Source organism: Bos indicus, chromosome 21, assembly GCF_029378745.1.
Source record: "Bos indicus isolate NIAB-ARS_2022 breed Sahiwal x Tharparkar chromosome 21, NIAB-ARS_B.indTharparkar_mat_pri_1.0, whole genome shotgun sequence".
In the NCBI taxonomy this organism is placed as follows: Eukaryota; Metazoa; Chordata; class Mammalia; order Artiodactyla; family Bovidae; genus Bos; species Bos indicus.
This window is the reverse complement of record NC_091780.1, coordinates 55442170-55468366: the sequence shown is the minus strand read 5'-3', so window position 1 is coordinate 55468366 and position 26197 is coordinate 55442170. Positions and strand designations below refer to the sequence as shown.

At 44.7% G+C, this 26197-nt stretch overlaps 1 protein-coding gene across 15 annotated transcripts in view; it reads left to right on the top strand.

The window, feature by feature from the left end:
* The window catches only part of PPIP5K1 (diphosphoinositol pentakisphosphate kinase 1), a 40117-nt gene extending 14395 nt beyond the window's left edge, over nucleotides 1-25722 (top strand). For 6 of the 15 annotated variants that reach the window (XM_019983587.2, XM_019983584.2, XM_070775523.1 and 3 more), the window contains 14 exons: nucleotides 85-226; nucleotides 411-634; nucleotides 946-1073; nucleotides 1283-1397; nucleotides 1566-1673; nucleotides 2300-2416; nucleotides 2572-2736; nucleotides 5691-5781; nucleotides 8649-8774; nucleotides 9480-9542; nucleotides 12780-12971; nucleotides 14426-14563; nucleotides 21053-21166; nucleotides 23740-25722. In XM_019983587.2, the coding sequence (XP_019839146.2) occupies nucleotides 85-226; nucleotides 411-634; nucleotides 946-1073; nucleotides 1283-1397; nucleotides 1566-1673; nucleotides 2300-2416; nucleotides 2572-2736; nucleotides 5691-5781; nucleotides 8649-8774; nucleotides 9480-9542; nucleotides 12780-12971; nucleotides 14426-14563; nucleotides 21053-21166; nucleotides 23740-24686 (2670 nt within the window). In that variant the 3' untranslated portion in view covers nucleotides 24687-25722. The remainder of the gene's footprint in view (nucleotides 1-84; nucleotides 227-410; nucleotides 635-945; nucleotides 1074-1282; nucleotides 1398-1565; nucleotides 1674-2299; nucleotides 2417-2571; nucleotides 2737-5690; nucleotides 5782-8648; nucleotides 8775-9479; nucleotides 9543-12779; nucleotides 12972-14425; nucleotides 14564-21052; nucleotides 21167-23739) is intronic. The other 9 variants (XM_019983590.2, XM_070775529.1, XM_019983585.2 and 6 more) reach the window with 8 other exon arrangements.
* Nucleotides 25723-26197: the final 475 nt, after the last annotated feature.

Genomic DNA, 26197 nt, shown 5'->3' with positions numbered 1-26197 from the left:
CTGGCAGTCTCTGTGATGAGCGCACAGGAGCCTGGGCAGTTGGCACTGAGTCTGTCTTGCTCTCCATGTCTCTGTTCTCCACAGCTGGCTCCCACTGGAAGCACTTCCCTCCTCAGCTCCATGGCTGTTATCCAGAATCCTGTGAAGGTCTGTGATCAAGTATTTGACCTGATTGAAAACCTCACTCACCAGATCCGGGAACGGATGCAGGACCCCAAGTCTGTAGGTGAGTTCGAACACTGCTGTCTTCAGGGTTTTGGGTATGGATGGGTTCCTCAGGCCACCGTGTGCCCTCTCCTACGTGTCTGAGACAAGTCATCCTCATCTCTCTAGCTCTGCTTCAGGTGTGCCAGGGCCTTCGGTTAGAGGTAAAGCCTCTGGTTCTCTCTGACTGTCTGTCCGCCTTCCAGACCTGCAGCTCTACCACAGCGAGACACTAGAGCTGATGCTGCAGCGTTGGAGCAAGCTGGAGCGTGACTTCCGGCAGAAGAGTGGGCGCTATGACATCAGTAAGATCCCTGACATCTACGACTGTGTCAAGTATGATGTACAGCACAATGGGAGTCTGGGACTTCAAGGCACAGCAGAGCTGCTCCGTCTCTCTAAGGCGCTGGCTGATGTAGTCATTCCCCAGGTGTGTCTCACGGAAGGGATCGAGTCTGGGGCCAGGGGCACTGGGCAGGAAGGAGAGAAAAGGCAGAAAGGAGGCATGCGGTGGGGACCAGGGGATAGAAGCTAGAGAAGGGATTAGTTGAGTTGCTACAATACTGGCTCTGAGGAAGCCGAAGAGGCTAACTGGGGAGAAACCTAGGGAGGAGGAATGTGGTGAACTGGGAAGAAGCCCGAGACCCGAGGTGAAGACAAGCATGACCTTGGGCCTGGGAGTATGAGGTGAGAGGAAAAAGAGATTTGTCGAGATGCTTATTCCTGGCCTGTGGCCCCTAGGAATATGGGATCAGCCGGGAGGAGAAACTGGAAATTGCCGTGGGCTTCTGTCTCCCACTGTTGCGGAAGATACTGCTTGACCTGCAGAGAACCCACGAGGATGAGTCTGTCAACAAGCTGCATCCCCTGTGAGGGAGGGCTGGGCGGGGTGCTGGATGGAGGGAGGGGGCATGTCAGGGAGCTCTGGAGGAACCCAGGCCGGGACCGCTTGGGGAACCGAGAATGGAAGGGGGTTCTGGGATGGAAAGGAGAGAGGCTTTGAGGCGGGAGGAGGGAGTTTGTGGTGGGCCGGGAAGACAATGGGCTGACAGTGTGAGTGACCTGGCTGTTGTCTCAGGTACTCCCGAGGGGTGCTCTCTCCAGGCCGCCATGTTCGAACACGTCTCTACTTCACCAGTGAGAGCCACGTGCACTCCCTACTGAGTGTCTTCCGCTATGGGGGACTTCTGGATGTAAGGATCTTCCTTTTTCCCTCAGCCTATGAGCTTCCTGTCCCAGCGTTCTTTTACTCTCCTCCTCATTTTTTTCACTGCAAGCTTCCTCTAGTTTCCATGTCTCCCTGCCCATTTGCTGATGCCCTCGTCCTTGGGCACTGGCCCACCTCTTCTCGCATTTGGCAGGAAACCAAGGATACACAGTGGCAGCGAGCTTTGGCATATCTCAGTGCCATCTCAGAGCTCAACTACATGACCCAGATTGTCATCATGCTCTATGAGGACAACACCCGGGTGAGGAGCTAACAGGGCAGGATGAGGAGGGGGCCCCTTCTTTCTCCTCCATCCCCTTTTAGGGGAAAACTTTCTTATCCTTAGAATCTGTGGAATCCAGTTACGTGTGGTGTCTAAGTGCAGCACGCAGAGCGTGTCCAGGAGGTTCCCCCTGGAATGAAAGACATGGTCTGGGTTGATGTTGAGTCAGAGAGATACCAGAGAACAGAGCTCTGACATTAGGGAGGGCATGGAATTTGAACGGTGTTATAATGAGAAAAAATAATGTTTCTCCTCTCAAACAGTTACACATATACCTTATTCACCTGGCTCCCCAAAGATACCTTTAAATGTGCTGCTGTGTGTACTGTAGCAAAGCTGAATTCCTGTAGGAGATGGTTGGGGGGGATTCCCCATTCTACTTCCATTGTAGAACTGGAAGTTGGAAAGTCACGTGGAGGTGAGGACATGAGGATCCCATGAGACTAGACTGTGGGGAGCTGTTACTGTAGAGGAGGGTGAGACACTGAAACCTCAGCCCTCCCTAGGAGGATGTGACCTCTTGAGTTTCTCCATTGTCCCTGCCTGGTCTTCCACCACCATACTCAGCTTCGCTAACTTCCCCTTCCTCTGGTGATGCCCCGTAGGATCCCTTGTCGGAGGAGCGGTTCCATGTTGAATTGCACTTCAGCCCTGGAGTGAAAGGTGTCGAGGAAGAAGGCAGTGCCCCCACTGGCTGTGGATTCCGTCCAGCCTCTTCTGAGGTGGGTCAGAGTGCTGGGATTTGGGACGGGAGGATTTAGGAACCAAGTGGTGGGAAACTCGGAAACAGTACAGGGAAGTTGAAAGGATTGGAGAGACTGGAGTAGGAGGCTGGAGGCCATTAACACCTCTCCCTTCTGTGCCTGCTGTTGGGTAGAATGAGGAGAGGAAAGCAGACCAAGGCAGCGTGGAGGACCTGTGCCCTGGGAAGGCATCAGATGAACCAGACAGAGCATTGCAGACCTCGCCTCTGCCCTCTGAGGGCCCCGGCCTCCCAAAGAGATCACCCCTCATTCGTAACCGCAAAGCCGGCTCCATGGAGGTAATGGGAGGGGCCTGGGAGAAGGAAGTAGTAGAAATGCTCATGGGACAATATCTGTGAATCTCTGAATCCCTTCAGTGGAATTCTCGGGACCTTAAGCAGAGTCCTCCTGCCCCTGATGTATATGTAACCCTTAATGTCACTTTCACAGCTGGTCTCCCCATAAAGCTCCTTTAAGCTGGAGGCTCCTTCTGAGATGCTGGTGAGGGCCATCTGAGAGACAAGGACTTCAAGAGATGAGATTGAGGAGGAGGCCTCTGGATGCATTTGAAAAGGCAGTTCTTTAAAAGAAAATGAAGAGAATGTAATAGAAACAGCATGAACTCTGGGCTAAAATCTCTTTTGATAGATGCTGTGTGACCTTGGACAGGCAGCTTCTCCAAGCCTCAATTTTTTTCATCTGTAATATATGAATACAAGTAATACTCATCATCATATAGATGTTCAGTAAACAGTTGGCAATGAGGACAATCAGATCAGATCAGATCAGTCGCTCAGTCGTGTCTGACTCTTTGCGACCCCATGAATCGCAGCACGCCAGGCCTCCCTGTCCATCACCAACTCCCGGAGTTCACTCAGACTCACGTCCATCGAGTCAGTGATGCCATCCAGCCATCTCATCCTCTGTCGTCCCCTTCTCCTCCTGCCCCCAATTCCCCCCAGTTGATTAAAGGCCAAGCCCTCTCCATCTTCTTGCTGTCTTGGGTAAATATTATGGCTCTGATAGTAGTAAATATCACTTTACTAAAAATGGCACTTTCATTTAACCCCTTTAGAGTTATCTATACTCTCATTCCAGAAAGGGAATCAAGCCTGGAGTTCTGTCTGTCTCCCCTTTGTTTGGATGAGGTTTATCAACCTGGGCCTGTGTTCTGCTGTGCTTGGAGTTTGTGTCTAGCTCTGGTTCTAGCCTAGAGGAAAGGATTTTTGTAAATCTTACATTTTATCCTGGGGTAAAAACCAAAGTTTTGGTCTTTTCTTCCTGGAGAGATCCTTTCCTTCTTTGGCTCATTGACACTCTTTGACCCCATGATTTAGCCCTGTCTCAGGACCATGACTGGTGTGGGTCCTGCTTTGACAGATGAATCTGTTCACTTGGTTTGGTACCAGTTATCTGTCTTAGAGGAACTGGCCTTTCCATTTTGAAGTATGTCAGAAGAATCTATGATTAGCTTACATAGGTTCAGCCAAAGGTTCATGGTTCAGATTTTGGAGAAGACAAACTACAGCCTCTGTCCTAGACTCATCTTTTTCTTTCTGATTACATTAAGGTGGATTTGAGGTCATGAATACTCAATTTCTTTAGGTGGGGTATGTATCATTCACTCCTTAAGATATGTTAACTTAGTATCCACAGTACATTAGAACCCTGCCGACTCATGTGGGTAGACCACTTGGACAGAATGACATATAATTGTCAAGTAATAGACTTCTCCTCCACATCCAGTGTCTTCTCCATTCACGTCAGCCCCTCTGGCACTGTTGTGCTGGACCCCCTTTTCTTCTGATTTAAGCAGTCAAGAGACACAGGCAAAGCAGAGCTCCCAGTGTGTTATCTTCCCGACCTGATGAAACTGATTTCTTTCTTTCAGGCTTACAGGAAGCTTCCTGTTGTCATCAGATTTCTATCTCTCAGTTACTGGTTCTTCTTGTACCATGGCTCTTCAGGCTGATGGTTGCCCAAGATATGCTCCTCAGCTTTGCAATAAAATCTTCTCTCTGCTGCTTGTTCATGCAGCCTTTTCATAGTAATAGTTCCTCTCCTTGTTTTATAAATATAGGCATCAGTAGTCTTTTTCTTATCAACTATGACCCTTCTCTTCGTCCCTTCTTCTCTTATGTGTTTGGACTGGTTTAGAATTTAAAAACCTGTGACCTTCATAGCAGCCATGCCCTAGGTGATCGTCCTCTCTGGCCCTACAACTGTCTCTGCCCAGTGGACATTAAGGCTTTGGAGAGCCTGGGGTGTGAGGAGGCATGGCCGGTTTTCCACTCGGCCTGATTGCAGGTCATGAACATTGAGTGCACGGGGAGCCTGGACCTAATCCCCTTGAGGGGAGGGCACCACCAGAGGTCAGGGGACCTCCCCTGGCCTTCCCCCACCATCAGCCTACAGTCCCGGGCTGTGTCCACCATGCACTTGGCCTCCTGCGGACACGTGTCCCTGTGTACCTCGTCTTCCTTGATTGCCCTTGTCTTTGCCTTCTGGGACTTAGGGACTCAGAACGCTGCTGAGGAGGGTGTGTGCTGGGGGTTGTGTGACTGAACTCTTGTAGGCTTTTTGGAAATTCATTTCATGTCTCTAGGAGTGGAGGGGAGGGCTTCTGGTTCAAATAAGAAACTAAGTATGGGGACTTCTTATGGTCCAGTGGCTAAGACTGCATGCTTCCAGTACAGGGGGCTAGAGTTCAATCCCTGGTCACAGAAGTAGATCCCACATGCTGCAATGAAGACTGAAGACCTAGCACGATGCAACTAAGACCCAGTGAAGCCAAATAAGTTTTTTTTTTTTTTTTTTTAAAGAAAGAAACTAAGTATGGTTGCTGTAACCACAACTGTCCCGTGGAAAGAAGTGGGCATGGGCGGGCTTTACTTCTTACTGTGGCTGAGCTATTGTGATGGGCTTTCTGAGTTCTGCGGAAGGATATAAAGATGAAGGAACCGTGCCCTGCTGAGAACTGAGAATGGTTGACTAATGGTTTCTCAGATTTGGGATTGGAGGGCTGCAGGGACAGGCATCTTGGAAACAGAAGTACTTTCTAGTATAGAAGGGTTCCCTGGGCAGTTTCCTCTGTAAAACGCATTCTTAGACTTTGTATTCTTCTTTCCCACAGAAGTACTCTGGTTCTTAAACTTTATGACATTGCTTGGTTTCACAGGGGCAGGAACTCAGGGCCTGGGTTTAGACTTCTCCGCTGAAGTGTCTCAGTGTTCACACAGTCTTCTTTCCCCAGGTGCTTTCTGAGACCTCCTCCTCGAGGCCTGGTGGGCACCGACTCTTCTCATCTTCACGGCCACCGACAGAGATGAAGCAGAGCGGCCTAGGTATGGCTTTCCAGCATCTCTGACCATTGTTGGGAAGGGGTGTCTGTCTGTTCTTTAGAGTTTTATTGTGGGAAACCGTAGTCATGGGAATTCGGGTCCTCTAGTTGGTGGAGTTGTTGGATGGGGCTGGGGAGGATGTAGTGGGAGAAACCATATTCAGATGTGAAGTTTGACCCCAGGTGATTGTCTCCATTCCAGGATGGTGTTTGTATTTTGGTTTTCTACACCAACCCCCATTTCTTTGACTGAGGGCATTTTTCTGGCTTCACTTCTTATTCCTTATCTGTCCCTTTAGTCTAGCCCAGACATTAAGGGTCCATAGAGACAGTGACCATTCAGAGTCATCAGAGACAAAGCTATAAACAGATGTACTTGTGAGCCCCCTCCCCCAACCCCCACCTCAATAGGGGTCATGTTCCTCGTTTGGAAAACTTGCGCTATGTCTTCCTTTGAGACCTGTGTTTATTACATCCCTGCTCTGGCCCCTCCTACCTCCACGCCCTCCCCTTCATCATCTCCTAATCCTGTAATTTTTTTTCCTTCCTTCCTGAAAATTGAGGGACAAATCTGAGACTGGTGTAGTGGCAGAGGCTTCTCTCAGGACTTTGAGGGAATGTCTCTTGATTTTTTTGATTCCTGGAGAGGGGTGGAGAACATCATTCAACCTTTCCTAAGAACACAGACTACAGGAAGGACCAAGCCTAAGAGGGTATTGTATTCTTCGGGAGTGGGGAGTGGTCCTTGGGAGGGGCTATCTTTGGACAGTGCCCGTGAGCCAGGACCCAGACCTGGCAGTTAGACACATGTTGTGGGGTCTAGACTCTGTTTTTTCTATCTTGTCCCATTGTGCTGCTTTCATTTTTCTGTTACTTTTCTCTTTGGCACCTAATTTCCTGGCCCCCAAATGGCCAGCATTTGGACCAGCAAGGAGAAGAAGGGTTTGGGGGAACTTTCCAGGCTAATTGTATGGGAGTAGATTGTCTTCTGGAGCCCTAGAAAGAAGTAGATGGTTTGGTGCATGAAAAACAAATGACTAGTGTCTAGATCTGTGCTATGGAATTCTTTCCCCCAGAAGCCCCAGAAAAGACTGGGTTTCAGGTAGGCTGGGAAAGAGGATGGGTATGTCTGGCCCAGTTAAGAGGCAGTGCTGTCAAGAACAGCGCAGAGATCTGAGTGCGGTAGACAGATGGTGGTGCTAAGGTACAGACTACCCGCTGAGATGATCCAACGCTGAGCAGTACAGCACTGGCAGGACTACACCAGAAAAATCCCCCAGTGGAGGAAGTGAATGTAGAACAAAGCCTGGGGGTGGTCTGGGATAGAGCCAGCCAGCTTCAGCTTCTCTGAAGAAAAGCAGACATTTAGCAATCCTTGTCTCTCTCTTGAGCTCTATCCTAGAGGTGGTTTGCACGTGAAATGTAGGAGAATATGCCACATAGAGGAATGGTGCACGGTTCCAGGGCGGAAGTTATTAGCCATCTGAACTTGTTGATATCTGTGATGACCCTGAAGTGTTGGGGCCCCTGAAAGCAAATCCCTTCTCTATGGGCTCAAAGGAAACTGACCTCCTCTCCCTCTGTCCATTTGCCATATGAATGTCAAGTTCCCATGCCAAACCCGGGGTCTTGGCTAAGATGGATCTAGAAGTGGAGGAGAAGATCCCACAAATTGCGATGTTAATCTTGTTTCCTCCTGCCCATTGTCTCTTTGTGGGCTGTAGTAGGTAGGAGAGGGGACCATGGAGGGGCCCAACCCTACTCTTGATTTGAGACATGACTCACTTGATTTACTTGCTTCAGGGATTTTTCAAGTTTTGTTTACTCCTCTTATTGGCAAGAGGTCTCTTTGCTTTCTTTGAACTTACATTGTGAGCATCTGGCAATGAGCATAAGACTTACAAGACAACAAACTTTCAAGAGCAGAAAAAGCATGTGAGTTTTGCTGTTTTTCTGCTCATCAGGTTTTCCTGAGTAGGATGCTCAGCGGTTAGTAGGCATGTTCTACATAAATCACCTGAGCCCTCACATGCCTTTCAATCTGTGTCTATTTTCACTTCAGAAACAATGCTATGTTTCTTCCCAATGAAAAAAAAATCATTATTTCCTTTCTAACAATACAGTTGATCCTAAGAGTTAGGAGACCCGGATTATAGTCCAGCTTAGCTCTAAACAAACTGTATGACCTTGAGCAAATGACATCCTTTTTGAATCTCAGTTTCTTCATCTCTAAAATCAAGAGGTTGAACTGGACAATCTTTAAATCCATGCCAGCTTTAAAAATTTAGTGAGTCTCATACTTTCTTGGGAAAGGTAAAAAGGCTAAAGGAGAACAGAAGGGAGGGAATGTTGGATGAAAAACAGGGGGAATTGGAACTTATGAGAACTTGGTATTTGAGTTGACTACTCAAAACTTGGTCTCTTGTTCCAATCAAAGTTCTTTCCTTTCACACATATAAGGGACTCGATCTCTGGGTTCTTCTAACCCTATTTTGAGCATAAGGAGCACTGAATTATGTCTAGGGAGAGCAAGAGGAATCCACCTGTTCTTCGAACATTCCTGGGAGCCACCTAGAGAGCACAGTTTATCCCTCTTGAGTAGCTCTTTGACGCCCCTAATATGACTAACCCTGTATTCGTAGTGGCCTCTTGTATCCGTCAAGCAGACTTTCGGGAGACTCCTCACTCTGCTTGCCCAGCGTGGCTATGGACCGTAGTGATAGCTGTCTGTGGTTGTGAGAGGTGGCCACTGGGTGGTGGCTCTGAATGATTATGTGTATGTGTGTCCTGATGTTGTCATGTGAAGTCGTGTGTACTTCTGTGCGGTAATTGCAGCTTTGCGTGGCTACTAATGCACTCCCGGCCTTGCAGGCTCACAGTGCACGGGGCTGTTCAGCACGACAGTGCTGGGTGGCTCCTCCAGCGCCCCGAATCTTCAGGACTACGCCCGCAGCCAAGGCAAAAAGCTTCCACCCGCCAGTCTGAAGCACCGAGATGGTATGTGGGTGGGTTTGGGGAGGGCAACAATTTTCTTCATGCGTCTGCCAGCAAAGACACAGCTCAAGAACAATTCATGCTTAAATGGCACTGACACTGGCATTATGAGTTTCCTGCATCAGTTATCGAGGGGAGAAAGAACCAGGACCCCCACCACCCCTCCATTTGCATTCCCTCTCGCCATACGAATACTACTTATTTATGCTTATCCCTTCATAATCTCCCACATACAGCCCTGCCGCATCAGTTTACCCCACCTTCGTATTCTTTCCTGGATTCTGGCCTTTAGGGGTAAGGACCAAAAAGGGCGACCCGTGGTCAGGAAGGATGAGTGATACCTTGAAAATGTAGGAGGTCAGGAATGGGGACGTTGTTCAGCCAAGGCAGGAAAAACAACCTGGGAAGAGATCGGGGGAAGGGATGAGAGCTTCTGCAAAGGTTTTTATTTCCGAATGACCAAAAAGAGGATGTGGTGGTGAGGTTAGGGCTGTTTGTGGGGCCTTATTGTGGTAGAGATGACACACGGATTCCTGAGAGGAGATTATCCAAAGGAAAAGATTGAAATACAGTAGACAGGGACCTACGGGGGGGGGGTGGGAGCAGATTGTTACTAACAGTGAAGAACAGAGTATGTTGTGAACAAATTCCAGAGCAGAGGGCGGGGACCGCGGTGGGTATAATCCCCGTGATGTCTTTTCTCCCCAGAGCTCTTGTTTGTCCCGGCCGTAAAACGATTTTCTGTGTCGTTTGCAAAGCATCCGACTAACGGTACGTTTGCTTCTGACTCAACGTCATTCCTCCTCACCATGTCACCGCCAGACATTTAACCTCTGAGTTCTGACACTGACTTCCCTCTCCCTCCACTGTGTTGACACCCTGCTGTCTCTGAATGAACCACTCACTAACTGTCCCTTCTGGGGTATACTCCTTGTTGTGACAGACCTTAGCCTCAGCCGCAGCCTGGCTGCCCGATCCCTGGGGCAACTCAAGGTCTTACTTCTGTGGTCACCTTCATCGCCATTGTGTCACTTTTTTTCAGCATTGTCACCAAAACGAGTTACACCTCTTCCTTTCCCATCACATGACTGCCAGGCTTTGTACAAACATGATAATGGTTTCCCTTCTTAGGAAGAGAGTAGTATTTCCTGTATCATCCCCATTTCTTTTCTCTTTTTTTCCCCAACTCCTCAGCTTATATAATTTTGACCTTCCTATTTTTTTCACCAATTCTTTTGTTGGAGTGGACAACTAATTTGCTTGTGGAACAATGCTGTGGTCCCCAGTTCCCAAGCCTACTCGTAAAGGGCATTAGTCTTGAGCATATTGTGTTCCATCTCTGTATTCCTGTCTCCCACCATTGTGTGTATTTTGTGTGGCTCTTGTGCTCCTGACATCTGCTTTATGTTACTACTAATCTAGGGCCTGGGCCTACAAAACAGGAGTCCAGATTGATATGGGATAAAAGAGAGAAAGAGAGGAGTAGGAGGTGGTAGGTTCAGGAAAAAGAATTGTGCCTTGAGGGTTTACACGTGGTTTCCATGTTGCCCCAGCCTCTCTGTAGCACTGTGGCCTCATAGAAGGGGAGGTAAAGAGGAGGATATCTACTGGGGATTCTGGGGGAGCTTAGGAATAAATCATATTTCAAGAATACTGAAAAAAAAAAAAGAATACTGAAGAACAGGGTCTGCCCACTCTAAGGTGGGAGAGTTTAGAGATCTGTGTAAACCCAGACTGAAGGGCTGTGGTCTCATTTGTAGGGTGTGGTGAGGAGCCCAGGACTTCACCTTTGCTTTATCCTTTGTATCCTTAGTTTCTCTCTGCAGTTGTATCTTATCTTCAAGGTAAATCCAATTTTGTTTGATATGATTTTCTTCTGTTCAAGAGCTAAGACTCTCTGAGGGAGGTGAAATTAGCCTGGCCTCCTGGCTGGAAGAAACTCCAGGTACTGATCACCTGCTCCTTAGCCAGTGGCAGCTGCTGGCTCTCAGCCAGTTCAGGCCATACCTCTCCACTCAGCACTGCTGGGGTCTCCCTAGTCTGACTAGTCTATACATTTTCAGTTTACACCCTACCCCCATCCTCTGCTCCCATTTGTGCCTGTGACAGGGTCTTCCCATTCCGAGTGGCCTGACTGTGTGGTTAGCCTCAAGCTCTTCTGCCTTCATGCCACAGTCATCTCCAGAGTATAACCTCATGCACCAACACTACGCCTGGGATTTGGACTTGGAGGCTTGTTACTTAGGGAGGGTACAGAAGACAGTACTAGGAACTTGGGCCCCTGACCTCAGAGCTAAATCACAACTCGCCTAAGTAATCTGTGAGAAAAGATCCAAATCCCCCAAATAGATCCTTAAGCCTCTGTATGTATCTCTAGTTTCCTGAAGCCTTGGTTAGCAGCTTTACCAATTGAAGAAAAGAAGAATTAATTCTACCAAAAGCAGGAGAGGAAGAAAGACCTGGACAATTACCATGCAGGAGAGTAATTTCAAGATCCCCTCCAATACCCTGCATGCATCTTCAGGGTTCTGCTGGCCTTTGTTCTTGCACTTGCGCTTGAAGGCTAAAGTGCCTGAGAAACCAGAATCTGGGATCTAGGAGAAATAGACTTGGAGTTCTTATGTCTCTTGCTTGAGATTATCTAGATTTAATTTGGCCCTCAAGACAATATGAGGGCTTTACCCCATGGCCAAATGTGACTGGACCGACCCAGCAATTACAGAGTGGATGCTCTGTCCACAATTGCTTGCAGCAGCTTAGTTCAGAACAGTGTGCCAACCTACCATCCATCATTACCATCTCTTTGCCATGATGCGTGGCTTTGAAATAGCAGCTGGAGAAACTGGACCTGGCTTTGAGAAGGAGGCCAGGCACTGCTACTTCCTTGCTTTGTTAGGAGAACATCCCTCCGCCCATCCCTGCCTGTATTCCTGGTAAGCTGCCGTCACATCCTCTGCCTGCCTCAAGTATGGAAGTATGGCCCCTTACTAAACTGCACGCTGAACTTACCAAGGTGAACTAATATAGTGGGAAAGACACTGTGGCTCTCCCTCATCCAGAGCGTCAGTGTGCCCACCAGATCTGCCCAGCCCATTCTCTTCTAGGGACCCAGACAGTTGTGTGACCATGGATACAGAAATCTCTTGACATCCGAACTAGGGTCTTGGGAACCATAGTCACATGGGTCACCCTGTGGAACCCACCTCTGGTCTGGGAGTTGTGAGCAGTTGTTCTCAGCATCCTTGATCCTACTTTCTGTAGATCCTATCATCAGTTTATAAGACCCTGTACCTTTTTAAAGGCTGTATTTGAACAAGAGTGAAGGATGATTAATCAGTATTGGCATTTTCACATATTGATTCCATTTTTTTACATGCTGTTTTAAAGGTCACCTGGTTTGCTGCTCATCTGTGTCAGCTGCCTAACACCGTCCTTGTCTGTGGCTGGCTCAGAGTCTGGTCCAGAGGACCGGGTCTGAGTCTTTAGGAGCCATTTAGTTTCAGGCTTTATCTCGATCACCTATACCATTCTTGACCTTCTCCCAGTGACTTTGAATCTTTTCATCTCTATCCCAACCTTGCAAATACATTCATCTGAGAAGCGAGCCCTAACTAGGCTTTGTCCAAGAACGATCAGGGACACTGGAGTTCCCAGCTACAGAATGGCCAGCTCACCCAGTCCAGAAAGATGTGACTGCAGTCTGTAAGCACTGACTGAATTCTGCACAACAAGACGCGGGGGTGGGGCTGCTGCACGATGGGGTCTCACTTGCCCGTTCTTTTAGACTCAGCTCTTCCAGACTTCTCTTAGCATGATGCCAGTACTCTTTCCCGCTGCGAGGGCTGCCCCGTGGCTCTGACCATGGCTCTGATGTCTCTGCTCCCCTCTTAGCTCACCTTGGAGCTGAATGGCCCTGCCTCCCAGGAGTGCGTCTGTCATCCAGCGCCCCCTCACTGTCTCTCCCTCTTCTCTCTCTTTATCTCCGTGCTTCCTGCTGTGGTCCCCCAGCCCCTCCAGAGCTGCTGGATGACCAGCACCCTGTGGTCCGGCTGCTGCGCGGTTTTTCCTCTGACTGCACGGGGGGCCGGCCGGTGTCCTTGGACGCCGCGCTGGCACATCACCTGCACCAGTGCTCCTACCACCTGCGGCTCTTCCGGAACTGGCTGCGCTCAGGCCAGGATGACCCCGAGTGCCTCTACGGTACCCCTGCCACTGAGCGGGCTGCCGCCACTGCCCTGGCTGGGACTGACTGCTTTGCTTCTTGCACTTCTGGCAGGAGCACCCACCTGCTCCTTTCTCCTCTCTGCCCTGAGGTTATGCGACTTGCATTTAGTTGCTTGGATGGGATTGGGGCCAGGCTGCCTCGTGGCTGTAGTGCTGGCTGCTCATCCTCTTCCCACTCTCCTCCCTCACTGCCTCCTAATGTTACCTATTCCCGGTGCTATTCGGTACAGGAGCAGTCTCTTGCCCTGGAATCTATTCTTATCTCTGTGATCACCTTCTTCAAATCCAGATGTTTCTCTAGCTACCCTGAGCATCTGGGGACTGTACCTCTCCTGCCCTCCTGCTGCTAATGGAGGCACAGAGGTTTCAGTTGTACCCTTGAAGTGACCAAGGGCCCAAGGTTAGAAGATGGTCAGGTATAATCCTTTTGAGTTATGTAGGTTTTAATCATTGTCAGACTCTAGGCTATGTCTTGCATAAATGTTGCTGTCCTGCCTACCCTTAGTCCCTCTAAAGAACTATAAAGGAAACACAGGAAAGATGAGGGACTGAAAAAGTGGTTGAGATGTATGCTTCTTGATTCTCTAACGGGGACGTTTTTTCCCATCAGCAGGCCCTGAGATTAGAGTTGGTTCACCCTTCACCCTACATTGTAGATCTATATTGGAGTTGTTGGGTTCAGAGCAGAGAATCAGTATTTATTCTTTTTTCTAGGGGGTTTGCCTCATTTTCCTGAAGGAATAGAGAAATCCTAGCAAGTCTGGGGTTTGCAGTGAGAACAGAGGAAAGAAGCTTTGATGTGATGGAAATAACCAAGAAAGAACTTCCATCCCCCAACCTGTTCATGCATGTGGTTTTCCTGAGCTGAGCTTCACGTGTATTGCATGCCATCCAGCTTCCAAATATCCTAGCCTTTCTACCCACATCCGAAATCTGCATGAACCCCTCCTCAGGTCCCAAACCCTTCTCCTTAATCTGGTTCTCTAGTATGTGATCCCTGAAATCTGCTGTTTCTTCCCAGCTCCATGACTCCCTACCTCTCATTCAGACGTACAATTGCACCCCTTCCCTGTGGACCTTTGTTCTATTCCCCATCCACATCCCCTCCACCCCCGAAAGTATAAGAAGAGTATGGGTGCTCACCTTATTGGGATTGTGTTGATTTTCCCATGGGACATTGCCGGCTTTCCGTAGGAGGGTGCGAGGTGATTTCACTCACCCAGAGTTGGGGAATTTGTGGGAAATCTGCAGGTGACAGAAATAGACCCCCGTAGGGCCCTAGAGTTCCCTTTCCCGCGAATCTGGGACATCCCACACTCCAAAAGCCACGGACACTCCTGATGGTGCTCAGGGACTCTCCATGCTTCCTCGGCCAGCTGGAGTATATCCAGCAGGAATAACACTGACTTTGCCCATCTGTTTTCTAACAGGATTTGAGGGGTGCTCCATGGTGCCTACTATTTACCCCCTGGAAACACTGCATAATGCCCTTTCCTTGCGTCAAGTGAGTGAATTCTTGAGTAGAGTCTGCCAACGCCACACTGAGGCCCAAGCACAGGCGTCTGCAGGTATACAGAATCCTCTTATCTTGAACCACTATCTCTGCCCCCACTCCCATGCTCCCCAGAGCTTGAGTGGTAAGTTAAAAAGATAGGCACTCCGAAAAAGTAGACTTAAAAAAAATGTTTAATTGCATAGGTCAACTCAAAAGCATAGAACTATCACTCCTTCCAAAGTTAATTTATAAATTTAATGTGATCTCAATAAAAATACTATTGTTTTTCTAAAGTCAGACAAACTGACTTTGAAGTGCTCATAAAACAAACAAACAAGAATAGCCAAGGAAATCTTGAAAAGAAGAGCAATGAAGACATGTTGGCCCTACCAGATTTTAAAACATTTTATAAAACGTCTATATTGAAAACAGTGTAGTATTGATACATGAATGGACAGAGACCAAGCAAACAAAATAGTGAGTCCAGAAATGGTTGAAGTTAGCATTTCAAAATACTAGGGGAAAGATAGAATTTAAGGAATGGAATTGGGACAATTGAATAGTCATTTGACAAAAATTAAAACTGAATCCATACTTCATGTTATATACCAGGATAAACTCCATAGGGTTCAGAGATCTGCAAGTAAAAATTAAACCATGCAAACTTCTCTGTTGGTTCAGTGGTTAGGAATCCTCCTGGCAATGCAGGGGACACAGGTTCAATCCTTGGTCCGGGAAGATCGCACATATCATGGGGCAACTAAGCCCATGGGCCACAGCTACTGAGCCCGCACACTCTAGAGCCCGTGCTCTCCAACAAGAGAAGCCACTGCAGTGGGAAGCCCTGCACTGAACTAGAGTGTAAGCCCTGTTCACTGCAACTAGAGAAGGCTTGCATGTAGCGATGAAGACCCACCACAGCCAAAAATAATAAGTAAATAAAAATGGGGGAAAAAAAGAAGTGAAAAGACAGCCTATAGAAAAGGAGAAAATATTTGCAAATCATATATCTGATAAAGATCCAGAATATAACACTTCAACAACAAAAAGACAAGCAGAGACTTCCCTGGTGGCACAGTAGGTAAGAATCTGCCTGCCAAAGTAGGAGACACAGGTTCAGTCCTTGGTCTGGGAAGATTCCACGTGCCGCGGAGCAATAAAGCCCATGCACCACAGCTATTGAACCCATGCTCTAGAGCCCATGCTTCACAACCGGAGAAGTCATCACAATGAGAAGCTTGCATACCTCGATGGAGGGTAGCCCCCACTCACCGCAACACGAAAGCCTGGGCAGCAACGAAGACCCAACACAGCCAAAAATTAGTTAATTAAAAAGACAAACAACCCAACTTAAAAGTGAGCAAAGGACTTGAGTAGACACTTCTTCAGAGAAGATATACAAATAGGCAAGAAACACATGAAATACTGCTCACCCTCAGTGATCATTAGGGATATACAGATCAAAGTCACACCAACTAGGATGGCTATAATTTTAAAAAGGAGAGAAATAGAGTAAAAGCAAGCAGAAAATACGTGTTGGTAATGCCATGAACATATTAGAATTTTTGTACATTACTGGTGGAAATGTAAAAGGGTGCAGCCTCTGTGGAAAACAGTTTCACAGTTCCTCAAAAACCTAAATATAGTATTACTGTTTGACTCAGAAATTCCCCTCCCTTCAAAAGAACTGAAAACAGGTACTGTAACAAAGATTTACACACAAAAGTTTATGGTGACACTATTCATAATAGTCAAAAGGTGGAAATGACTGAAGTATACATGAATGGATAAGCAAAATGTGGTATATGCATATAATCTCATAGTACTGAACTATAAGAAGGAGTGAAGTACTGATACATGTTGCCATATGGATGAACCTCAAAAACATGCCAAGTGAAAGAAACCAGACAGAAAAAGTCACATATTGTATGATTCAATTTATATGAAAGATCCAGAACAGAGACAGAGAGCAAATTAGTGGTTTCCAGGGATTGAAAGTAGGGTAGAACGGGGAGTGACTTCTTAATAGATATGGGTTTTCTTTTTTGGGGGGAGGGGGCTGTGATGAAAATGTTTTGGAACTAGATATAGGTAGCAATTGCACATTGTGGATGCGTTAAAGGCCACAGAATTATATGCTTTAAGATGTTACCTTTATGTTATGTGGCCTTCACTTCAATAATAATAAAAATAAATCATGCAAGTACTAAAAGTAAGCAGGGGTGATGGTGGTAGATTCTTTTATCACTGGAAAATAAGGAGAGCCTAATTGTGACTCAAACTCAAATTTGGGAAACAGTAGGAAAAGATTATGATGTTTAAGTAATATAAACATTTTTTTTAATGTTGCAAGCCAGTAGCAGTATCATAAGCAAAGAAAAAATTTTTTTCTGCAATTTATATCACATTTAGGCTTAATCATCCTAAAATACAGAGAACTCTTACATGTCAGAAGGAAAAGACCAAAAGTGTGATTTTTTTTAAAGGATAGTTTACAAAGAAAGAAATGCAAGTGGCCATTAGATTTATGAAATGATGCTTAACCTCGGTCATAAGAAATGTGCAAACTAAAACTACACTGAGATATCATATCTCACCTATTAATTTGGAAAAAAAATCCCAAAGTTTAATAACACAGTCTCTTGACAAGTCTGTCGCAAGAGAGGCAGTTCCATACATTGTTGGTGGGAGTGCAAAATGGTGCAACCCCTATGAAGGTAGATTTTGTAATATCTCAGAGAATTACAGATACAGTTACTTCCTTTTCTAATAATACAATTTTAGGAATTTATTCTGAAGGTATTGTTCACAAAGTTGAAATAACATTTGTATAGAGTTATTGGGACATTATTTATGCTGTTTATTATTATTTTTGGAAACAATGCAAAGGTTCTTCAGTGCAAGAATGGTTGAATAAACAGTGGCGTGTCCACTCAAATGAGTGCTGTGCCTCTGTTAAAACTAGTAAGGAAGGTCTGTTTTTTTTTGGGGGGCGGGGGGTATATGTGTCTTGATATGAAGTAATCTCCAGGATATATTGTTAACTTAAAAAGTTGTGGAAGAGTGTTGATAGTACATTACCTATTTTATAAGGAGGGAAAATAAAGGGAAAATATACATATTTGCAAAAAGAAATTCTAAAAGTAAATACCAGAAACTAATAAAATGTTTACTGCTGGAGAGCAACAGAAATGGAGCTGAAGGCATGAAGAAAAAGCAACTTCCTCTGAGTATGCCTTTTTATAAATCTTTGACTTGTGAACCTGTAAATGTTTTTCAGAATGTAAAACTAAATCAAAAGAAGCAAATCCTAAAATTGAAAAAGAAAAAAAAAGGAAAGAAATTACCCTAATTGTGTATCAAAATAGTAATATAATCACATAGGGAAAATCATTTTTCAAATAAGTTTGAAGTACTGTGCTTTGACTATAAATCCTTTAGTGGAAAAAAAATGAGGATTATAAAATAATTATAATCCTCATTCAGTGATTTGTTAATAGTGAGGTTGATACTATTTTGTAACATATATGTCATATGCACACACACACACATATAATAGAGTAATGCAAATAAGTAATTATGTTCCTATTAGGAATAAGAATTTTCAAAGTAAGATAAATAAGATACAAGTAAAAATTCAAAAATATTTTTAAAGTGCTGTAATATTAAATTTGAATTGATAATATCAATATAAATTGTTTATTAATGCTTTTTGTAACTCAATGCATTACAAACAGTATCAGTGAGCTCTCTTAGCACCTAGATTTTGGTTTCCACATATCATCCCCCACTAAAAGCAACCAGGATTCCATGGTTGTATTCTTGGTCTAGGTCCATGTTTTTTAACCTTTTCTTTTTTTTTAAATCACATCCTATCCTATAGAGTATTTTTACATTTTTTCCCTCCAATCACTCCCCACCACATGAAATTTTAATACTACAGATTACTTTATATCTGTTAATGTAATGTCACCATTTGAGGGATTACAAACCAATGAAATATCTAAGTTTTTTCACTTTCACCAAGAACCAGTTTTATTGAGGATGCATTATCTAGGGCACGGAAAGCTCAAGGTGATCCTGAGGCATGCTGTAACAAAAACAAGGAAGCACTCAAGCCTGAATAGGCTCCCACTGACCAGAACTGGATTATTTTAGTATTAAAAAGAATAACTTACTATAATCGATTAAAGTGCACTAAACATGTGAACATCCACAAGCTCATAATGAATCTTACAAGAAAGAGAACAAAGATAATAATCATCTGCTACTATTGGTGAATACTTTTTACCAACTCTTTCTTCTGAAAACTAATTAAAGGGAAATAAACCCTTATCCTACCTGTTCAGTAAGAACTGCAGTTTTAATGTAATCAAATGGTGCCAGTTGAAGAGAGAAAGTTCTTCTTTACAGAAAATATGCCAGCTAATAAATATAGAAGACTTAATAGAATTAGAAAATCACCACTTGACACTTGTAATAAAATAATTAAGGATCATCAGTGAATACTAACACAAAGAAAAGTCGAAAAGTCAGGTTCCACAGTGCCAAAGTGTCATCTATAATCAGAAGGGGAAGCTTTTTCAATGGTGAGATCTTGTGAGCCCTATTTAAACCTCATTAGTAGACTTAGCCTCACCTACCAATTTCAGGAGATACAGGAGATGCTGTTTTGACCCCTGGGTTGGGAAGATCCCCTGGAGTAGGAAATGGCAACCCACTCCAGTATTCTTGCCTGGAAAATCCCATGGACAGAGGAGCCTGGCAGACTACAGTCTGTAGGGTTGCAAAGCTTTGGACACGACTGAGCATGCACACACGCCAACTTAGTCGTAACTTAGTGGGATAATGAGACATTATGTGCCTCCAATATGATGGACATATTCAAGAATATTCTTTGAGTATTCTTGCCAAGGGGCTTCCCTGGTGGTTCAGAAGGTAAAGAATCTGCCTGCAATGTCAGACTGCCAATCTTCAAAGTCTACAAATAATAAATGCTGGGGAGAGTGTGGAGAAAAGGGAGCCCTCCCTCACTGTTGGTAGGAATGCAAATTGGTGCAGCCACTCTGGAGAACAGTATGGAGGCTCCTTAAGAAACTAGGAATAAAACTACCATATGATCCAGAAATCCCACTTCGGGGCATATATCCAGAGAAAACCATAATTCGAAAAGATACATGCACCCCAGGATTCATAGCAGCACTATTTGCAGTAGCCAAGATATGGAAGCAACTAAATGTTCATCAGATAAATGGATGAAGAAGATGTGGTGCACATATATATATATGAATATTACTCAGCCATAAAAAAGGATAAATAATGCCATTTGCAGCAACATGGATGGACCTAGAGATTATCATACTAAGTGAAATAAGTCAAAGATAAATATCATATGATATCACTTATATGTGGAATCTAAAGTATGGTACAGATGAACTTACTTATAAAACAGAAATAGACTCATAGAGGTAGAAAACAAACTTATGGTTACCAAAGGGGAAAGGGGGAAGAGGGATAAATTAGAAATTTGGTATTAACGTATACACACTGCAATATATGAAGTAGATAACCAACAGGGACCTACTGTATAGCACAGAGAATTATATTCAATATCTTGTAATGTTGAATTACAGTACATCCACAGTGGAAGTACAAATGAATCTGAAAAAGAATATATATTTATATTCTGATAACTGAATCACTCTGCTGTATACCTTTGTTGTATACATTATAAGTGAACTATGCTTCAATTTTTAAAAAAATTATCAAAACCTAAAAAAAACATTTAAAATGTAAGCATTCATTTTTATACTACAGAAAAGAAAAACACTTGAATCATTGAATCAAGCCTTTTATATCTGACTTCCAGTTTATAGGGATAGTGAAACAAGTTAAATGATTCTATGAGGAAGCAATCAGACAAATCCAGAGAGTGGAATATGACATTCTATGAGACAGCTGTCCTGTTCTTTTCAAAAAGTCACTATGAAAAAAATAAATAGGGGAAGCTGTATCCTAGATTAAAAGAGACTTTGAAGACATAATAAAATGGAATGCATGGTCCATGTTTGGATCTTACTATGAAAGACATTTTGGGAATAATTGGGGGAAATTTGAATATGGATTGGGTATTTAGATGATATTAGGGTATTTTTTAAGTTTAATCTGGTGTATGGCTATATAGGGAAAATGTCTTGTACTTTAGAAATGAATACTGAAGTATTAGAGGTGAAATGTTTCATAATGTTTGTCATTTATTTTAAAAAACTTTAGCATGAAGAAATAGATGAAACAAAAATGGCAAAATGTTAACATGTTAAAGAAGATGAATATATAGGTATTGACTGTACTAGTCTTTCAAGTATTTTGAAAAAATGTTTGAAAATATTCATAACATACAGTTTAAAATATTAAAAATGGTTTGTATGAAGGGTCCTTAGGACATGCTACTTTTCAGCCTGAGGAAGTATAAGTCGGATTTGACTTATATTTAGAACCTGTGGCTGTTGAATTCTTCATGGGCTTTTTTTTTTCCTTCCCTCTCTCTCCCTCACCTGTCCAGCTCTCTTTGACTCTATGCACAGCAACCAAGCCTCTGACAGCCCGTTTTCTCCACCTCGCACTCTTCATTCACCTACCCTACAACTCCAACAGCGCTCTGAAAAGCCCCCTTGGTGTAAGTAATTCTCTTGGAACTGCATAGGCAAGACTGAGAGGGAATGGGGGGAGTGGAGGGATTGGTGAATGAGAGACTCATCCCAGGAGGGAAACAGAGATGAGGGCTGAAAGACCAGGACTAATCAGGCAAGAAGGCAGTCACACTTGCTGCTTCCAAGATGAAGGGCACATCTGTTTCCTCTCTCTCGTCCATCACCTCTGTCCTCCACATCCCCTCTATCTTACTGGGAAGAAAGTGAAAGTGTTAGTTGCTCAGTCGTGTCTGACTCTTTGCAACCTATGGACTGTTGCCTGCCAGGCTCGTCTGTCTGTGGAATTCACCAGGCAAGAATACTGGGGTGGGTAGTCATTTCCCTTCTCCAGGAGATCTTCCCAATCCAGGAGATGAACCCAGGTCTCCTGCACTGCAGGTGGATTCTTTATCTCACTAGAGGGGCTCCTAAATGATAGTGGCCGAGGGGGTCCTTTGGGGAAGAAAAGATGAAGGCTGCCTTCTCCTTAGATCCCTATTTGGTTGACCACAGCCTTCTCAAGTAAAAGTGACTTGGGAGGGACCCTGGATATATAGAAAAGCTGGGAGAAAGAAACTAGAATCATCTATTATTTTCTACATGTCCCTCCTTTCCAGTTGTCTGTTCTCATTTGTTAATTCAAGCTCAGGTGCTGCTCTTTCCCATCTCTACTTTATAATCTCAGCCTATCGCTATTTATCCTTGGTAACAGGGTGAACAGTGGAACCACAAGGAATTCTTAGGGTAATTGTAGGTAGGGAGAGAGACCTGTGGTGATATCTGGGCGATTAGGGGCAGAGACACTGGCAGTGGAAGAATCCTCCAGGGACTACCTAAAATCAAACATGGCTTTTATTATTTTACTTGGATAGAACTGAAGCAAAGATTCATATTTTAGCATTGGAGTAAACTTGTAGAATTTTACACTTCTGACACCCTTTATGCAGAAGCAGCTTTCCTTCCTGGCACCAAGAATTTTTCCCCTGAATTTCAGATTATTCTACACTCACCTTGCCATTGAGCCTTTTTCTCTGTCCAGTAGTGTTTATAGGTTCTGTGCCCTAGAAATCTTACCTTTCTTCCACTTCTGTTTTCTGTCTGAATTCTTTGATTTGTCTGAATCAGACTACTAGCTGAATATTAAGGCTACTACTTCATCATCCTTGGGTGAACTCAGCTTACATCTTTTTTCTTCTTTTTTTAAAATCTCAGTATCAGATGTGTAGTTCACTTATAAACATTTTCTTTGGGGTCTGTCTGCCCTCAATAGGCCTTGTTGACCCCAAACCACATTCTTCTTTTTTTTCTGCTTGAAGCATGCCTCCTATGATCCTTTACAGAAAAGAGATAGCTGGCATTCCTTAAATTCAAAGATTAATGAATCATTGAGTTTTCAGACTCAGGCTTACCAACTCTGCCAGTTCTCCTCATGGCAATATATTCAGGTGTCCTTTATTTCTAAAATCTATCATTGTTGATATTAGAGTGGTTTAAATATAAAGCTATCGTACCATCAATAAATACAGAATTTACAAAGGGAAAGGTAAATTAGTTCCCTGTAAGGATCAATGAAGAAGTAGAGGTTGGGGTAGGAGTTGTCCCGCAGTGTAATTAAAGACTTAAGTCTTTCATTTTACTACTGTCAGAATCTAGGAAATTCATTTTTATATTTTATATGTATATAATATCCATAAACCTGGAACACTGTGTGTCCCAAAACTTAGAGGGTCCTAACCTGGATCTATGGATGGATTTCAGGGTAAAGTCTACAAACTCTAGGAATTATATGTAAACATTACCGAGGATATCCATATGCACATTTTTCTGGGAAGATAGTCCGTGACTTTCATTAGAATTTCAAAGGGGTCAGTGACCTCCAGAAAGGTTAATTAAGAACTGCTGCTGTTCTATGGCAGTCTTCCACCTTGGAGTAAATCACTTTCCTTCCTAATGCTCTGATTCACAAAGTTTTTCTACATTTTCCTGCTTACTTGTTCCTTGGGTAGTAAACAATGATTACATCTGCCCCAGAAATAAGCTTTAAAGAAATAATTCTTAACGAAAGATGTATGTCAGATTTAACTGGGAGTGTTTTAACATCCCACACCTTTACTGTAAATCTATAGAATTAGGATTTCTGAAGATAGAACCTGGAAATATGTATTTTAAAAAAATTTCCCATAATTTTGGTATGTAACCCTAATTATGAACCACTGATATGAAGTGTTCATATGCTTCCAAAGTAGGAATGAGGGGTCATGGGAATTTGGAGTTGGGATGGGCGTACATTTATGAAAGAACTGGATGAAGTGGGCCTCAGTACTCACTCTGAAATCTTAGCTGTCCCTTAGTGTTACTCCAGTAGTACACATTAGGCCAGAGCAACAGTTCCTGGGCTAGGCTAACTTAGGAGTCTCTGTATAACTTAGGAAGAATTCAGACCCTCATTCCCCAAGACATCAGTAATAAAGACCATCTGTTCTGGCATTTGAACTACAGACACAGAGTAGAGGCAGTGCTTCCAGCTTGTCTGACTTGGTCTCCTGGCTTTGCTTTGCAGACAGCAGCGGCCCTTCCAGCACTGTGTCCAGTGCTGGTCCTTCCTCCCCTACTGCAGTGGATGGTAACTGCCCTTTTGGCTTCAGTGATCAGCCCTCCGTAAGCTCACATGTGACTGAAGAATATCAAGGCCTTGGGCTGCTCCAGGAGGCCCCTGGGAGTGGCGCACAAGAGCCCCCTTTAGAAGGGCAGCAAGAGCCTTTTGAACAAAACCAGTCCCCACAGGAACCACCTGTGGAAACCAAGAAGCCGTGCCAGGAAGTTGCTGAGGAGGTCAGCCAACCATGCCAGGACATCCCTGAAGAGGTCAACCAGCCATGCCAGCAGGTCTCTGACATCTGCCAGCCATGCGAGGAGAACCATGATGATGTTGACCAGACATGCCAGGAGGTCCCTCAAATCAGCCAACCATGCGAGGATGCCAGCCAGCTGTACCAGAAAGTCTCCAAGGAAGTTTGTGAACTTTGCCAGAACTCTGAGGAGGTCAACCAGCCATGCCAGGGGGTCCCTGTAGAGATTGGCAGGCTGGTCCATGGGTTCCCTGTAGGGGTTGGTGGCCTGGCCCAGGAAGTCCTTGGGGAAGTTGGCAGGCCCACCCAAGAGATCCCTGAGGAGCTCAGCCAATCGTGCCAGGAATTCTCTGTGGACATTGGCAGGCTGGCCCAAGAGGCTTCTGCAATCAATTTGTTGTCTCCGGACACACCTGAGGTTGATAACCCTCCCTTAGAGTTCCCTGGGGAGGGTGCTCTGCAGGCCCAGGAGGTCTCAGAGTGGGTGAAGCAGCAGCAGTCCTATGTGGTCCCTGAGCTGATTGACCAGCTGTCCAGAGAGGAAGTTCCCCAAGTCCAGTGTCCACCTAGCAATGCAAACCCTCAGAGCCAGTCTCTAGCCCCTGACCAGAACGCCCCCCTTCCACCAGCAACATGTGACTCATCATTTTCTCATTAGTGGTGTCACACTATACCAGCCATTTGAGCTAGCAACTTGTTCTGTTGCCTAACTCACCTGCCAGCATTAAGGCCTTGAATCTCACCAGAGGTGTCTGAGGAAGCAGTCCTCTTGGCATTGAAGCACATCTGTGCCAGGGCTGGGCTTGGGGAGGAGCCAATTTCATGTTCAAAGCAGCCATTGACTTCTCACCCAGCCATCAGACTTGAATACGATGATTTCCTTCAAGGGTTAGACGGGTCTATCATTACCTAACATACTCTGATCATCCCAGGAAATCCAAGACTGGTAAAGGAAATACCACTTAACTGCTGAAGACACCATCTACGGGTACAAAAGGGACTCCAAGGTCTCCACTTTTCTGGGGAGTATTCACAACTTTTCAAGGTACCCTTAGACTATATGTGCATTTGGGGGACACTTGTCTTTGTTAGCATCCTCAGGTGGGCCCAGGATGGCTGTCTGAAACGTCTGGGGGAAAAAGAGAGCTCCTTTCCCCAGCAAACATCCATCATGACCACTAATTTTTAGATTGGGCTTATGGGGGTTTCCTTATCATCCCCAAGTGCCCTCTCGGCCCTAGTCCTATTCCTCTGGGCAGTAGCTCTAGGGAAAAACAGGTATTAGTTTGCTGTGAAAATTTCAGAGTAACCTACTTAAAATGCAGTGGGGTTCTTGGCTAATCTGGAAAGCTGGGCCTCCTTTTGTTGAGAGGCTATATGGCTTAGGAAATGTTGTAGTAGAGAAAATCAGGTTCTATTTTAAGCAATCAGCAGAGATCATTATTGTACAGACATGAGCAAAGATTATATATATATATATTTCTGTAGTCACGCCAGAGACAGACTGGCCAAAGACCAAATACTCCAGGGTCCCCAAGAGATTTGTCCTTATATCATTATGTCTTTAGGGCCAGGTGTGATTATGAAGCTTTTCCCAAAGACCTGGGGTTGGGAATGGAGATGAGTGAGAGAGGTTGGAGGGGAGGGCTGGAACATTATGAGTGCTCAATAAATAAGAAATAATAAGAATCATAGTGGTGGTGATGATGTCCTTGTGAATTCAAGAATGATTATGAATGTAGATCAAGCAAGCATGTCTGTTGACTAAATTAATCTAAACCAGTCAGAAGCCACTGTAATTGAGCAGGAATGGGCTATAAAAGTATGGAGATCAGGCATCCCAGGAAGTCCTTATGACTGTCAGCCCACCATCCCAAAATTTCTTAAATAAGTCATGTTACCAGGAAGAGAGGTTCTATCTCTGTGAAGTGCCAAAGGTACGATGCCTTCTCACCAGATTGTTGGAATCACTCTCATTTTAACTCTGATGCTTGGGAGTGTCAGGAGGAGTTGATATATAGGGGTTATGCTCTTTCTTTACTCCCTTGACGTCTTTACACTGGGAGAGCCGGGAACACTAGGAAGGCTGGAATATCCCCCTCCCCATGTATTCACACTTATAATGTGGCCTCTCCTGACATACCCAGGACTATAAAGGGTTTCATTGCA